The sequence below is a fragment of the Mytilus californianus genome, unplaced genomic scaffold (assembly GCF_021869535.1).
Source record: "Mytilus californianus isolate M0D057914Y unplaced genomic scaffold, xbMytCali1.0.p SCAF_5, whole genome shotgun sequence".
NCBI classification, from domain to species: Eukaryota; Metazoa; Mollusca; class Bivalvia; order Mytilida; family Mytilidae; genus Mytilus; species Mytilus californianus.
In genome coordinates, this window is record NW_026262701.1 from 78,369,783 (window position 1) to 78,386,723 (window position 16,941).

General features: G+C 32.5%; 1 protein-coding gene across 1 annotated transcript in view; it reads left to right on the forward strand.

Annotated features, from left to right (window-relative positions):
- The window catches only part of LOC127701472 (uncharacterized), a 28,946-nt gene extending 18,223 nt beyond the window's left edge, over nt 1–10,723 (forward strand). Inside the window, exon 3 of the mRNA XM_052205343.1 lies at nt 513–10,723. Coding sequence (XP_052061303.1) covers nt 797–6,076 — 5,280 coding nt within the window. The 5' untranslated portion in view covers nt 513–796 and the 3' untranslated portion in view covers nt 6,077–10,723. The remainder of the gene's footprint in view (nt 1–512) is intronic.
- The last annotated feature ends 6,218 nt before the right edge of the window (nt 10,724–16,941 follow it).

Here is a 16,941-nt window from a genome sequence, read left to right on the forward strand (position 1 = left end):
TTTTACCTCTGTCTGTCTGTCCATCCGTCAGTCCATCCGTCCCATGAATATTTTTCGTAGCATCTTTCTCAGGAACTACATTACAAGGATTTCAGTAATTTTGTTTCAGAGTTTATATGAGTCAGCTATACCGTGTTTTCAGATTCATGACTCAACAACTTCCTGTTTATCTTATATTTTTAGCGGGGCAGGGGTATCATAAGTGAGCAGTAGCTCACAGATTCACTTGTTTAATCATGTTTCCCAGAATAAAATCTATCAGCAAACATCAAATGGATTAAGTTTAAAGATGTCATAAACAGTCTTGGAAAAACATGACCAAATATAAATATCTACAGGATGTAGGACCATAAATGTTCATAACTGTATAGCAATATATATATATACAAGTCTAAATTGAAAACAACGTTCAAACCTATGATTGCGTTGGATAAAATTCGCAATATATATATATATATAGTTATGTTTATATATTATTGTGTAAAATAATAAACAAATTCATTTGTTTTCAGATCAATGAAATCCATATTGAGAGACATTTAAACATCTTGTGTAACATTGCTATGAAGGAGAACTGAAGATGAGGTTACATTCATCACTAGTGTTAATGCAACCAGATATTCTCACTGGAATTGTAATGAAAAGCAAATTTCAATTTAAGATGTGAAATCCAGTATTTAATTTTCATGATCTTGAAATCCACAAACTTATATCCATATGATATTTTGAAATCCACATGATATAAGAATTTTATATACAAGTGAAATCCAGATTTAAATGCAGGTTACATAATAAAATGGCAGAATTTCCTGTTACTCAAGATGTTATTCAGGAGAATGTTCCTTACGACGATTCTATATTTTTGCCTGAAGGAAGTCATGTAATATCAGATGATTCACTACCAGTTGTCATCTTGGCGGAGGATACTGGTCTAATTCAAGGGAGAGAAATCCTACAACAACATACTCATACAATGTCATCAGATGATTTACGTAAGCCTCAAATAAATATAATAGACTTGAACCTAATTTCACACTCTGAAGACAATCAGTTAACTTCAAATCAATTAAACTTTGATGGTCTACTGCCAAATCAGGTTGAAGAAAGTCAGATCCCTATTGCAATTCAGTCGACAGTGTCTGGCAAAATCCTTAAACAGAGCAGTGATAGTCAAAAGTTAGTGTCTTACACAATCTTTTGTCCAAACGAAGAAGCAATATTTACAGCTGAACCATGCGAGGAAGACACTGTCAGACAGGGAAACAGACCAACAAATAAAAACCTGACAAAAATGAAGGGTAACACTGATGTTAATGAGGCAGTAGGCTCCGCTAATTATACACAATTACTAAATAATGTTAACGAGCACTTACTGTCAACAAATTCTTTAGCAGATGGCAATGGACAGAAGCCTAGCACAATAAAAAATACTGTTTTCAATGGTTTGAAAAGCAAACCTACTGGCATGGGAGCTGTTTTTAAAAGTAAAAAAACAAGCAATCTCTTTGAAAATTTAGAACAATTTGCTAGAGAGGGTGAGAAAGAAATGTCTGTGCCTTCAGCCTCCAATGGAGATGGTGTTTCTACTGATAATGATAGTGAAAGGGATTTTGAAGCTACACTTAAGAGTAGGTGTTTAAGGTCGAAACTTTCGGTAAAATTAGTTCCCTTAGATATGAGCAAAATATCTGTTGATAAGAAACTAAAAGTTGATAGCTTTAAAAACATTAAAAAGCAACAGAAAATAAAATCAACAGATATTAAGAAAGTTCCCTTGATAAAGAATATAAAGGAAAAATCGATAGATGTAAACAAAGTTTCTAAATTGAAAAACGGCATTATAGCAGAACAGTATACATTTATTCGCGGAAAGAAAAAGAAGAAAAAACCAAGTTTAGGATTGCTGAGAGAAATTGACAAAAAACCAGCCAAACGCTTTGGTAAAATTCCAAAATCAATGACCGCATGGAAAAAAATTGAAACAATTGAGAAGACTGGTAAAAAACCAAAAATACAAGGCCGTAAAGGAATAGAGGGAGAGTTTCCATGTAATCTTTGTGATTACGTTGCAAAAATAAAAACTCATCTTCAAGTTCATAGGGCAGTTCATATACCCAAATGGAGAAAATGCAATTTTTGTAAATTTGAGTCAAGGTCAGAGTTTAAGATGATGGAACATGAAGCCAGACATACAGGAGAAAAACCCTTCAAATGTAAGGTTGAAGGGTGTGATTATGCTGGAGCATGCAAAGGAGATCTAACTAAGCACCAAAGAAAACATCAAGAGGACAAACCATTCAAATGCCCACAGGCTGGATGCAGCTTTGGCACAAAATGGCCTCGTAATCTAAAACATCATTTAACTACACACTCGGACGAGCGTCCTCACAAATGTAAACAGTGTGGTTATGCCTTCAAAAGACCTAGTGATCTTAGCTATCACATGTATCGTCATAACGATGTGAAACCAATCAAGTGCGAAAAATGTGAATTTAGATGCAAAACCAATTTTGAGATTAAATGTCACATGTTGAAGCACAGTGATGTCAGATACTTCAAATGTACACACCCTGGCTGTACACAGGAGACCAAAACTAAATCAGATCTTACCAAACATATGAAAGTTCATTGTAAAACATTAGATTTTGTATGCGACTTATGTGGAAAAGGATTTAAAACCAAAAGTTGCTTAAAAAAACATATTTTACGCCATTCTGATGAACGACCATGGAAGTGTGACCTCTGTGATAGACGATTTAAAATAAAGCCAGCTTTGAGGAATCATATTAATATGCATGCTGGGTACAAACCCCACTCATGTGATGTTTGTGGTATGCTTTTTGCAAGCTTAGGCAATAAGAAAACTCACATGGTTGTCCACACAACTAAAGACCGACCCCTTAAGTGTCCGATTTGTCCCTATTTAGGTAAAACACAGGAGCATATATTAGCACATATTGGAACAATGCACGGGAGTAAATATGCTTACTTTTGTGAAATCTGTAAAAAGCCGTTCAAACGTTATCACTTACTACAAGTTCATTATCCAAGATGTCATACCAAGGAAGAACTAGAGATGTTGGAAAGTGCCCTTCAGTTGAACATGCAGGCAATTAAATCAGAAGTGATTGATGAAATCACCAAGACTGAGCTTGCAAAAACAAATTCTGAATTGAATTGGGATTGTGTCTTTGTCAAGGATGAAAGATGTGATTTTGAGGCATATGGTGTAACTGAAGACCAAAATGTAAATACTGATGAAGATACAACTACTAAAACATCTGAAAACCAAAATCTTAATGGGACTTATCAAGACCATAATGATGAAAACACTGTTCGTTCAGAAGTTGACACAACTCAGAATGAGCACCAAAAGACATCTGATAAACTAAAAGATACTGATGAAGGCAATAAACCAGATGTTAAGCCAGCAAAATTGGAGCGCACAGAAAATTCTTATAACTCTACAAAACCAGCTACTCTTGCCATCTATGATGAATTTAGACTTCCATTAGCAACAGTTGGATTTCATTTTAATTTTATAAAAAAGGGAAAGAAAACAAAAGCTTGGTTCATGGACCAAAGTTATATGGATGAAACTGCCAAAAAGAGACATCAAAAGTACCTAAACAGGAAGAGAGAAGAGATGCTTTATGGGTATTACAACTCAAAACGTAGGCGTAAAATTCAAGGGAAACTTACAACAGTTTATGAATCACCAGAAAAAACTAAACGACAGTTTGCAGGTGGAAAATTCTTCCCTAAGAATAAAACAAAAAATGCAATAGAACCTTTGATAAAATTAGATTCATCAAGTAAAACAATGCCAAAAATTGTAATTAAATCAAGTTCAAGTGAATCAAAAAGGTTAGAGGCTAAAAAATTGTTGGATATCAGCATTAAGAAGTCAACTATGTCCCGGTCACATGATCTAAAAGCACATAAAAAACCAAAAACTACAATATTAGGGCACATTAAAACTGAACCAGTGAAAAAAGAAAATGCTAAAAAGCCATCGCTGAAAACTACTATTGACAGTAAAAAACATAAGAAATTGAAAATTATGAAAACAAAGAAGTTAAAGAAGGTTGTTAAAGAACAGTATATGAAACCCAAAGAAAAACTGTCAATAAAACCAAAGGGAAAACCAGGCAGGAAGCCTAAGGTGGTAGAAATTTTGAAAAAAGATACTGATAAGATTATAAAGCCAACAGGAAAGCCTGGAAGAAAACCCAAAATTACTAGTAAAATGGCTGAATTCAGAGATAGTAAAATGAAAACATATGAAAATAGAATGAACAAAAATATCAAAACTGGAAAGCCTCCAGCAATCCAGTCCACAATAATTAAAAACAAACCAGGCAGAAAGCCCAAAGGTAATGTGGTTGCAGAGAAGAAAACTAAAGTTAACAAGAGTTCTTTGAAAAAGACAGGCAAGAAACCTGGACGAAAACCTAAAGAACATGTGAAATTACCAAAGATACAAAAACCAAAGGGCAAACCAGGACCTAAACCAAAGTACAAAGTTCCAATTATGGAAAGTAAAATCAACAAATCGAAAGGAAAACGTGGCAGAAAACCTAAGGCTTTACAAGCAGATAGTACAATGCTGACTGAAATAAAACAGGAAGCAGTGGACGATTTTGAGCAGATGACTACGTCCCTTGATAATTTGATTGGTTGGCAAGATGATATGAATACCAGTAGCTTCAATGATACAAACGATGGAGAATGTGAGGGAGATGTTGTCCAGTCATATAATATAACTGTTTGTCAAGACTTTAATCAGTCACATGACGCTGATTTGTCAAGTAGTGCAACACTATCTGATAGAATTAAAACAAATAGAAGAAGAGTACGAAATTACAAGACATCAGACGATAATGAAAACGCAGCACAGAAATGGTTAGCATCAGATAGTACCACAAAAACTATTCAGCTGCCATCAGAATTGTCTACACAGGTGTCAGAAGTATCAGATAAAATTACTGAAGTTACAGATAGACCAATCATATATAAATTTATTGGTAAGCGGGCTAATGAACCCGAAACAACAAGAACGATTAATGAATCTACCAGCAACAGTCCTGAAAGTAATTTGACTCCAATACCAAAAGCAGAACTTTATGCTAAAATAAGATCTTGTATTGCTTCAAAAAATGTAACTGCGAAAGAATCTCACAGAAGAATTACTGCTAAAAATATCCCGTTGGAAAGATTAGCTGTAGACACATCAACCGGAGGGATTGTGACTTCTAATGCTTTCAATTCTCAGCTCATACCTCTGCAAACATTCACATCTGAAACTCTAAAAGGGACTACTCTCATAAAGGAACGAGATATCCAACCAACTCAGAAACTGGTGTCAGCTCAAACATTAAGCTCTAATACATTGAAAAGGATGAATATACTGTATAACTCAAAGAAAAATAAAAGAAATGAACTTGATATTCCTCAAGTTGTGATAGAAAATGCAGAAGAAATGAATAGTCATACCTGTAATGAAGAATACCTTTCATCGTTACAAGATTCAGAAAATTATGATGTACAAGAGCAAGATACTCAAGTTTTTGTTAAGGAGGAAATGATTATTGACTTAGATGATGAAAATGACAGGGGGGAGGATTATCATTCTGAGGATAACATTGAAGATCACACTTGTGTGGAAGATTATGCAGAGAATGGTATTGCAGGAGAACACCAGCCTGTTGAAATGGACAGAATCATTGAAAGTAATGCCACTAATGGTAATTTGTTTGTTCCGTATTGTGACGATGTAGCTGTCATGCAAGCTTCAGCTGAGGTTCTTCAAGATGTTGGAGGAAATGAACAATTGAATGAACCGTCTGATATAAATCAGTTAGGATTTGTTATTGAAACTGTACAAGATTCTGCTCTAGATGTAGAAGAGAGTCAGGATGGTAATGTGGTTGTTCAGATGCTTGAACCAGCTGTGGAAAATGGCATGATATCCAAGCTTACAGACGATACTGATCAGACATTTCCCGATAGCGACATAGATATAAATAGTTCACCGATTAAGCAAGAACCTATAGATAAAGATTCTTTTTCATGAACTGGATTTTATTTAGTACTGTCTACAGAAATATGACAGAATTATTGTTCAGATGGTATATTGTTTGTTTGTTTTTTTTGTTTTTTTTTTGTTGTTTTTTGTTGTTTGTTTATTTTTTTGCTTTGTTCTATTTTAGTGTTTATTGTGTTTGTTATATTCAATTTTTTTTTCTATGGTAATGAAATATATATGCACTGACTTTATATACAGTCTTTACAATATTGATATTCAAACAATATGTATGTACTATGTAAGATATATCAATTTTTTCTAAAAAAAAATTCTGATTTTTTTATCGAATTTTTGTTAAAAAGTTCATTCATAAACAGGCATAGAACTCTTTGTATATCAACTTACTTTATAGACTACAGACATAAAGTAAGATATAAGTAAAAGATGAATTATATATGAAGTGTAAAAAATGGTTTAAAATTTATACCTTTGTATACTTTTAAATTTCAAATTTTATGTTAAAATATTTCATGAAGTAGATTATTTTTTTCAAATTGTAGTTTGTCATAAATGAAATATAGTCCTTTATTATTTTTACATATATTTCATTTCTCAAATTTCAGTATGTTCTAGTTAAGCGTTAAAGATTAGATGGTTTTTTTTTAAATAATGATTTTTATGGTATATAAAGGGAAAATCAGAAATCAGAAATTTGAAGCTTCTTTTTAACAAGATTGAGTTTTTTATAAATGAAAAGATATTTGATGTGTACAGTATGTGTTATAGTTATGTGTTTTTTTTTCCTTTCTGTTTTTAAAATTGTAAATGAAAACATTACAATTTCTTACTGTTTATAACAAAATTATGTAATGTAATAGATAAAGACTCGTTTATATAGTGGTATGTGTATAGCTTTTTATCATTTATCCTTTTAAATACATTTCAACAAATTTTATATTTATCAATGTTTATGATTACTGGTATATGGTATTTGTTTGTGAGAGCTTTTTTATGACTTTTTGTCAGATATTTTGAATCCATTAGTTTTATTCATGTAAGTGTCAATAACAAATTTGCCCAATAACCCCTACTTTTCTTTTCATAATTTTATTATGAATATTTTATAAAGCTATTTTTGACTGCAATCTCTAATTTTCACAGTGATTGCAGTTAAGAAATAAAAATTTTGATGCAAAATCTGCTATCGGGTTAGACTTTTTATGGACTACAAGTAGAGAGTAAAACACTTTTAGTCAGATGACAGAATATATGATATTTAACCACTGTTAATTATACATATACAAAAAAACTGGTTTAAAACTTACTTTGTTTATTGTTAATATGGGTCTTGTCATCCTTGCTCCTTTGTTTATTGTTAATATGGGTCTTGTCATCCTTGCTCCTTACCAGTTTTTGTGATACAAATACATTATACATATATAGATGTCACAAACTTTCACCTGAATAGTACAGGGGATATTATTTTGAATTCATTGTAGAATTTCATTTATTTTGACATTTGAAGATATAATATTTATTTTGTTGTATGTTATGTATGTATTTATATATAATATTCATATTAAATATATATATGAATTCCATTAGTAATATGTAATTTGTTTGTTACTGTATCTTTACAATAGAGTTAAGTTTTTGTTGCTTTTATTTTTTATGAAGTCTATTTTTATTTGTGAAATCCTTTGTTTTGAGCTGTTGAGCATTTAATTGAAATCCATTTAAGTTGTTAGAAAGGTTTGCTTTCTTCAATTTTAGACTCAATTCAATTTTGAATTTTCAAAATAGTGAATTTTTCCTGTAACAGTATTAACTTTTGAAATCATTGTAAACTTTTCATCTCTGTTGACATTTAAATATAATATTAATGTTGCTATATATGAATGAATAACATTATTAAGATGCAATTTTTGCTTGTCATTGTATCTGTGCTATAGAGTTAAACTTTTTTTTCTTTTATTTTCAATGAAGTCTATTTTTATTTTTGAAATCCTTCGTTTTAAGCTGTTGAGCATATAATTGAAATCCATTTAAATTGTTAGAAAGGTTTGTTTTCTTCAATTTTACACTCAATTCAATTTTGAATTTGCAAAATAGTGAATGTTTCTTGTAAAAGTATTAGCTTTTAATTTCTGTTGACATTTAAATATAATATAAATGTTGCTATATATAAATGAATACCATTATTAAGATGTAATTTTTGTTTGTCATTGTATCTGTGCTATAGAGTTAAGCTTTTTTTTATTTTATTTTCAATGAAGTCAATTTTAATTTTGAAATCCTTCGTTTTAAGCTATTAAGAGCATTTAATTGAAATCCATTTGAGTTTGTAAGAAAGTTTTTTTTTCTTTAAATTTTCACTTAATTCAAACTTGAATTTTCAAAATAGTTATTGCCTTTTAATTCACCAAGCCAATTTATTGCTATATTGCTAATTGATTTTTGTCATATATGTGTTCTTAACTTGATAGTATTTTATGAATTTGTTACTATTTTTGCTTTGGTTAACTGGAATGTTCAGGTGTGAGTTCATATGGGATTTTCCCCACAAATTTCCAGCAATGTAATTATATTTTATTCAGATATTTCTGTTGCCATTGTGCAGTGAACTGACTTTGCTGGTTTTATGTTCTTTATTAAGCATACATTGTATATTGTCAAATAAACGAAACAACAGTTTTCAGTGATGATTTGGTTTATATAATATATAGTTCTATTCTGGTTCTCTCTATAACAAGTTTTAACAAAGGTAAACTATGTTATTTTCTTTCTGTTCAATGTTTGAGGTTTTTTTAATTTCTCCCCAATTTGTAAAACACAGTTAATATCTTCAATATTTCTGCAATCGCAAAATTCTTATGGCTTACGTAGGGACATAACTTTTAAATATCAATGATGAAAAAAAATGTAAAATAGATTCATAAAAGATTTTAATTTGGATCATTACTTTTCTGACTCAATGAGAATATATATTTTTATACGACGGCAAAAAAATTTTGTGGTCATATATTGGTATCACGTTGTCGTCATCGTCGTCATTGTTGTCCGAAGATGGTTGGTTTCCGGACAATAACTTTAGTATAAGTAAATAGATATCTATGAAATTTAAACACAAGTTTCCATACAATAAAAGGATGTTAGGATTGACTTTAGGGGGTTATGACTCAAACCATTTAGGAATTAGGGGCAAAAAAAGGGGAAAAACAAGGGTTTGCTGGTTAATGGACAATTTTAAAGCAGTGTAAGGGAGGTAATCCAATCACACTTAATATACAATGTTGTGTATGTTTTGGATTACCTCCCTTACACTGCTTGTAAATTATGTATAAGAAATGCTGTATTGTCTTGAGGTGATTAGCTGTCAATTAATTTTTAAATGCTACAGTAATTAATATTAATTTTAGCCTTGAATATGTATGTCATTTTCTATTTTAAGACTTTTATGATGTATTTTAATGGGTAATTATGGTTGCAAACTCCATTAGAAATTTGAATTGAGATAATGATCATATCTTGAGGGAAAGAATTTTTTTTTGGGAAAAAGGGAAAGGGGGGAATTGAAATACAAAATTGTGGGGGGATGGATGAGGGGAAATATGAAATTGAAGGGGGAACAATTTTTTCTCATTTCAGATTTCAGATTTCAGAAATTAAAAAGAAAATTTCTTCAAATTCAAATCATATTACCAATTCTAAGTTCTTTGACTACAGTTATTCTGTGTCAGAAACCTATTTTGTGTCAGATATTTAATTACAATCCAAATTCAGACCTGTATCAAGCGCGAATATTGTGTCCATTTTTGCCCCAACTGTTCAGGGTTGGACCTCTGCAGTCGTATCCAGCTGTGCTCAGCGAAGCAATTTATTATGTATGAATCATCAGCTAATTTGTGGTCATTAATAGTTTAAAACAGCCATACAAGGCTTTCTTCTCGTCTTGATGGAGTCAAAAAGCGAGGTCAGTTTGAGTTTAAGCTGAACCACTTATGATAAGACAATGATATTCAGTATGGAGTTGTATTAGCATGTGCACATCTCATTTCCATAGAAATTGTGTGTACCACCCCTCAGTTATGATCTATTGACTTCAAACAAGAGCATAGTTAAAATGTTCCGAGTTTGTGATTAGGTCAGTTTATGGGGAACTACTAATGGTAAGTCTAAGATATTTGGTATGCAGTAGCATTTATATAAGCATCGGCACATCTAATTCATGGGGATAATTTGTCCCACCCCTTCAGTCATGGTCTATTGACTTTGAACTCTTGCATAGTTTTCATGTAAAAATATTGCTGTTTTAATTTAAACATTTGCATTTTACTATCAAAATTATAAACATGTGAGACATATCTCTCTGTCAACAGTTTATTCCTAGTTATGTTCATTGTTTTTTGGAATAGCCATATTTTTTATTTTAGCATTGCTGAGGATTAAAAATGTTCTTTTGAACTCGAGTTCTGACAATTTTTTTTAACCAAAGCAATGCAATTTGCTTCTAATGATTTTAAAGATTATCGTTAAAATGAAACTGTTATTTTAGTGAAGATTGTCTATGATTTAGTTTTTGAATATATAAATGTACCGCTGTAACTAGAACTTTCTGGTTATATGATTCATATATTGAAGAAATGTTTTGTATGAATTTGTATATGTGAATACAGACACCAGTACCTTGAACAATTGACGTTTTTCATATGTTAGAAATATTTTTCGTTTTTATACGACCGCAAAAAATTTTTGTGGTCGTATATTGGTATGACGTTGGCGTCATCGTCCGAAGACATTGGTTTTTGCACAATAACTTTAGTTTAAGTGAATGGATCTCTATGAAATTTTACCATAAGATTGATAACCACAAAAGGAAGGTTGGGATTGATTTTAGGGGTTATGGTACCAACAGTAATGGAATTAGGGGCCAAAAAGGGGCAAAACATAAGCATTTTTGTAACTTCCAGACATCTCTCTGACATTGTACCACAAGGTTCCATATCACAAAGGGAATGTTGGGATTTTTTTGGGGGTAATTGCCTTAAAATTTTAGGAATAAGGGGCAAAAAACAAGCATTTTTCTAGTTTAATAACTTGTGTGTAAGTGTATGGATATTTCTGAAATTGTACTACAAGGTTCCATATCACAAAGGGAAAGCTGGAATTGCGTTTGGGGGTAATTGCCCAAAACGTTTGGATAAAGGGGCCAAAAATAACATATTTCTAGTTTCCAGACAATAACTTGTGTTCAAGTCTATGGATCTCTCTGAAATTGTACTGCAAGGTACTATACCACAAAGGGAAGGTTGGGATTGATTTTGGGGGTAATTGACTCAAAATTTTAGGAATTAGAGGCCAAAAAGGTGCAAAAAAACAAGCATTTTTCTAGTTTCAGGAGTGTGTAAGTGTATGGATCTTTATGAAATTTTTTTATGATCAATTTTTCGTGGTCAAGACTGTATCTCAGATACTGTAAGCAATAGGTCAACTATAGTTGGTGTATGGATTGATAGTAAGATGTAGATGTCTGTCTTCATTTTTAATGGTCATTGTTCAGTTTCATAATTATAAAATTGAAAATGGAAATGGGGAATGTGTCAAATAGACAACAACCCGACCAAAGAGCAGAAAACAGCCGAAGGCCACCAATGGGTCTTCAACACATCAAGAAAATCCCGCACCCGGTGGCGTGCTACAGCTGGCCCTAAACAAAAATATGTACTAGTTCAGTAATAATGGACGTCATGCTAAACTCCGTAATATATAAAAGAAACTAAAATTAAAAATCATACAAGACTTACAAAGGCCAGAGGCTCCAGACTTGGGACAGGCGCAAAAATGCGGCGGGGTTAAACATGTTTTTTGAGATCTCAACCCTCCCCCTATACATCTAGCCAATGTAGAAAAAACAAACCCACAGCAAGGATTTGTATAGTAAGACTATACAAATACTTGCCCACAGCAATACGCACGGTAAAACTCAGTTTAAAAGAAGACCGAGTCCGATGTCAGAATAGGTAACAAAAGAAATTAAACAAAATGACAATGATACATAAATTAACAAAGGACTACTAGCAGTTACTGACATGCCAGCTCTAGACCTCAATTAAACTGATTGAAAGATTATGTCTTCATCATATGAATATCAAGCACAATCCCTCCCGTTAGGGGTTTAGTATCATACCATCATAAAATATATGAGAAGAACATAACCCGTATCATGCCAACAACTGGGTTTAGAATAAATGTGTTTCCGATTTTCCGCACCTTTTTTTGTCATTCTTGAAGATATTGATTTTATAATTGGTATATACAGAGACATATAATACATACTTATGAGTATAAGAATGACTATATCAGAGACATATAATACAATGTATTATATGTCTCTAGTATATAGTTTTATCATGACGGGTTACAGTTCGGGTTTTAATTTTGTTCGGGTCTGATGATTTTGTGCAGAGTTATCATGGTCCTTGGACTTAGAAAATTCACTCAAATAATCAGTTTTCAACACTTTTTTTCGTCATGCTTGAAGATATTGATTTGAAAGTTGGTATTTAGTATCATCATGACATGTAACAGATCAAGTTCGAATTTTGTTCCGGTCTGATGATTTTGTGCAGAGTTATGGTTCTTTGACTTAAAGAATTCACTTAAATAATCAGTTTTCAGACTTTAAATTTCAGTGTTTGACTGTCCCTCTGGTATCTTTCGTCCCTCTTTTTCAACACTGTTTTTCGTCATGCTTGAAGATATTGACTTGATATTTGTTATATAGTTTACACCATGACAAGTTATAGATCAAGTTAGAATTTTGTTCCAATACAATGAATTTTTAACCGGTAGGGGACTATTTATTGCCATGCAATACTCACAGAATGCTTGTTTTACGAAGTTTCCGTCTGTCACATGTTCATTGTCCCTGACCTCATTTTAAAGGTTCAGTGACTGCTTAAAAAAACATAGGATTTTCTCCATGTGAAATACTCACTTATGAGTATAAGAATGACTATATGTAGTATATGATATCCTTAAAAGGTCTACATGTCCGTCTGATAGGGTTCACTGACCTGGACCTCATTGCATGGATCAGTGATCAAGGTTAAGTTATCATGGTCAAGCATGGTCAGATACTATAATCAATAGGTCAACTTTATTTGGTGTACGAAATGAATGTAAGGTGTACTTGTCCGACTGGCAGGTTTCATCTGACCTTGACCTTTTTCATGGTTCATTGATTGATGTAGAGGGTTTTTTTTGTGGTTTGGTCCGTGTTTTACAAGTTTTACAAGCAAATGGGCCATTATATTTGGTGTATAGAATGATTGTAAGGCCTTTCTGGTGTGTTTCATTTTACCTTGAACTTATTTTCATGGATCATTGATAACCTTGAGGGTATATGATACTTGTAGTAAAACCTTCATATTACAGGCGTAATACCACCAATTCGTAGTGCGTCACATCCGGTTTCATATGAAATAGGGTCGAAAGAAAATATTCCCTTAAATTTGACAGTTGTGGGAAGTTAACCCTGGAGTTCATTACAGAAAAAAAAACTGTGTCATAAACATGTATCTTGGGTGTTTCAAAGCATTCTTTTTTTTTATTAGGTGTTTCTTTAAAATATTTTTAGAAAACTCAGTGCTGACATGAGATTACAAAACTAATTAGGGATGAAATTTGATTGGTTTACTTCCAGTAATGGTTATTATCTTATGTGCAATGAAATGTTATGTGAAATTATCACTGTAGTAAGTATTTTTTATTTGAAACAAAGATAAATTCTGCAGATCTTTTTTGAAAATGCCAATTTAACAAAGACAAATATTAATTGAAAAAAACAATGGTGGTTTCACTCCTTCAAACTTTCAATATAAATTCAATCATAAGTAAAAGGCAGGCGAAACATTTCAGCGTGCGCACTCTTGTTAATTTTTAGGAGGGGCTTCTGCTCTATGGTCGGGTTGTTGTCTTTTTGACACATTCCATATTTCCATTCTCAATTTTATTGTGACTTCCCTTATATTAATTCTAGTGACAGGGATATCTCATTCATTTTTGGTGAGTTCTCTCCGAGACTAATATACATGACATTGTCAAACTAGTCGTAGGTTCTCTTTAATTTATGCTGTGATAAAATTGAAAAGTGGTAAGGTCAAATTCTCGTGATATTGCTTCACAATAAGGCCAAAGATTTTAAGATGCAAAGTTTTTTCCAAAACGTGTAAAATTTGTAATGCCGTTTAATATTTTGCCAGTTTACCTATTAGATTTATTATACGACCGCAAAAAAGTTTTTGCGTTCGTATAATGGTATCATGTCGTCGTCGTCCGAAGACACATTTAGTTTCCGGACAATAACTTTAGATTAAGTGAATGGATCTCTATTAAATTTTACCAGAAGGTTCAATACCACAAAAGGAAGGTTGGGATTGATTTTGGGGGTGATGGTACCAACAGTTTAGGAATTAGGGGCCAAAAACAAGCATTTTTGTAGTTTCAGGTCAATAACTTGTGTGTTAGTGCATGGATCTCTCTGAAATTGTACCACAAGGTTCCATATCACAAAGGGAAGGTTTGCATTGAGTTCGGGGGTAATTGCCCCAAACGTTCAGGAATGAGGGCCAAAAACAAGCACTCTTCTAGTTTCCAGACAATAACTTGTGTTTAAGTGTATGGATCTCTCTGAATTTGTAATACAAGGTTTCATACCTCAAGGGAAGGCTGGGATTGAGTTTGGGGGTAATTACTCCAAGGGTTGGGCGGGGAATTTTTTTCATATTTTTTGGGGTTTTTTTTTCTAAAATGTTTCCATTTTTCCATTGATTATTTCTGATTTATATATAAAAGCAACAAATACTGATATGGCAGGAGATACACACCAAACAGGGTGTGTAAATTATTATATATATAACAGATTAACAGTATTGCGCAATAACAAGAAATCTTCAATTGCACAGTATTGCGCAATAGCAAGAAATCTTCAATTGCGCAGTATTGCACAATAGCAAGAAATTTTCAATTGCACATTATTGCGCAATAGCAAGAAATCTTAATTGCACAGTAATGCACAATTACAAGAAATCGTCAATTGCACAGTATTGCACAATAGCACATTATCGGGCAATAGCACAGTATTGCGTAATATCACAGGATTGCACAATAGCACAGTATTGTGCAATAGCAAGAAATCTTCTATAGCGCAGTATTGCGCAATAGCAAGAAATCTTTAATTGCACAGTACTGCGCAATAGCACAGTATTTGGCAATAGCACAGTATTGCGCAATATCACAGTATTTTGGGGGGTTCTAACCTTGTATTACTATTTTGGATATTGGGCCCTGTTTTCACATTAGTCCATATTAAGGTTTGAAGTGTCCAAAATTAAACTTTGTTTGATTTCAAATAAAATGAAAATTTTGGTGTTTTTTTATGTGCTGAATATAACCATGTTGTTAGATTTTGGATATCAGACCATACTTGGTAAATTAAATTTCCATTTCAAATTTTTAAGATCTTTTCCACATTTATTTTGTGTCAGAAACCTATCTTATGTCAAAAATTTGATCACAATCCAAATTCAGACAGTATCAAGCTTGAATATTGTGTGCAAACTTGCCCCAACTGTTCAGGGTTCGATCTCTGCGGTCGTATCAGGCTGCGATCGGCGAAGCATTTTATTGTAATTTGTTCTCGACCTGGATATGGTTGATTATTGCTTTTTTGACGCACAATGGCCGTATTTCTATACCCCTAGTCAATCCCGTAGGTTGTCCTGAATATGCCTGAAATACAATGAAAGACGGTACATATTTTGTGTAGATTCGACAGTTCTTGAAACTTGATTGCAAGATTACCAAAAAAAAGTCATATTCATAAAAAAAGATGTTTGAGGATGTTTTCTGAGTTTGAGAACTTAGTCATTTTTCATAGACATTTATATTTCCATATTTTTTTATGTGATGTACAACCTAGCCATTTAAGTCTTTGAATGCATTTTTCCAAAAATAAAAATTGCGAGCAATTGACAGACATGCGTACAAAATTTTAGAAATGAGACAAAACAACAGGGACAACAAACTTACTTAAGCAATTGGCACAAAACAGAGGACAAGTATCAAATAAGGTAACAGAAAGCATCTTAAACCGGCACCAGATAACTACTAATATGTAAAAGCAACAATGGCAACCGAGGAAATAACAATTATAATATCGAACAAAGAAGGAAACTTGTCCTTAGATCAAGAACCATTTTGAAGTAGAATCATTTTATCTGAGATATGGTGCTCTCCAGACGACAAAATTCCTTCAGATGTTTGTGTCTGAAAAGTCTGAATTTGGGTCGGCGAGATTTTGACCCTATTTAACATACCCATTATTTCCAGTAATAGTTCAAATTTTCTACCGTTTACCAGGCTACTTTGCGGCTACAGAACTTCCTATTGGATTTACGATTAAGTTGTTATCGTCCACAATACGCATGAAAAAAGAAATGTAGAAAATTTCGGGAACACTAAGCAATATAGTTTTAATGGACATGCATGTAATTTGAGTATCCAGAAAAATGGAATAAAGATCTAGTTCTCACTATTTGGTTGAAACCAAAATCAACATGAAGCAGAATTCTAGTTCACTAGAATATTTTTAATAATTAAGAAATGAATGCTTCTTTGATATTTTATCAGGGTGCAAAAGCGTTGACCGAAGCACAATTTGTATGGCGCGTCATACAAAAAATGTACGCACGATCAATGCTTTTAAAACTCTATAAAATAATTACAGAAAGTAGCATGCAATTCTTATAATTACATTTATATGTAACTTTTCGTTAGTTTTTCTATGCAGTCGTGACGTCATGGGAAGCACGTGCATATGAACAGTATGCATACGGATTGCCGATGAGACA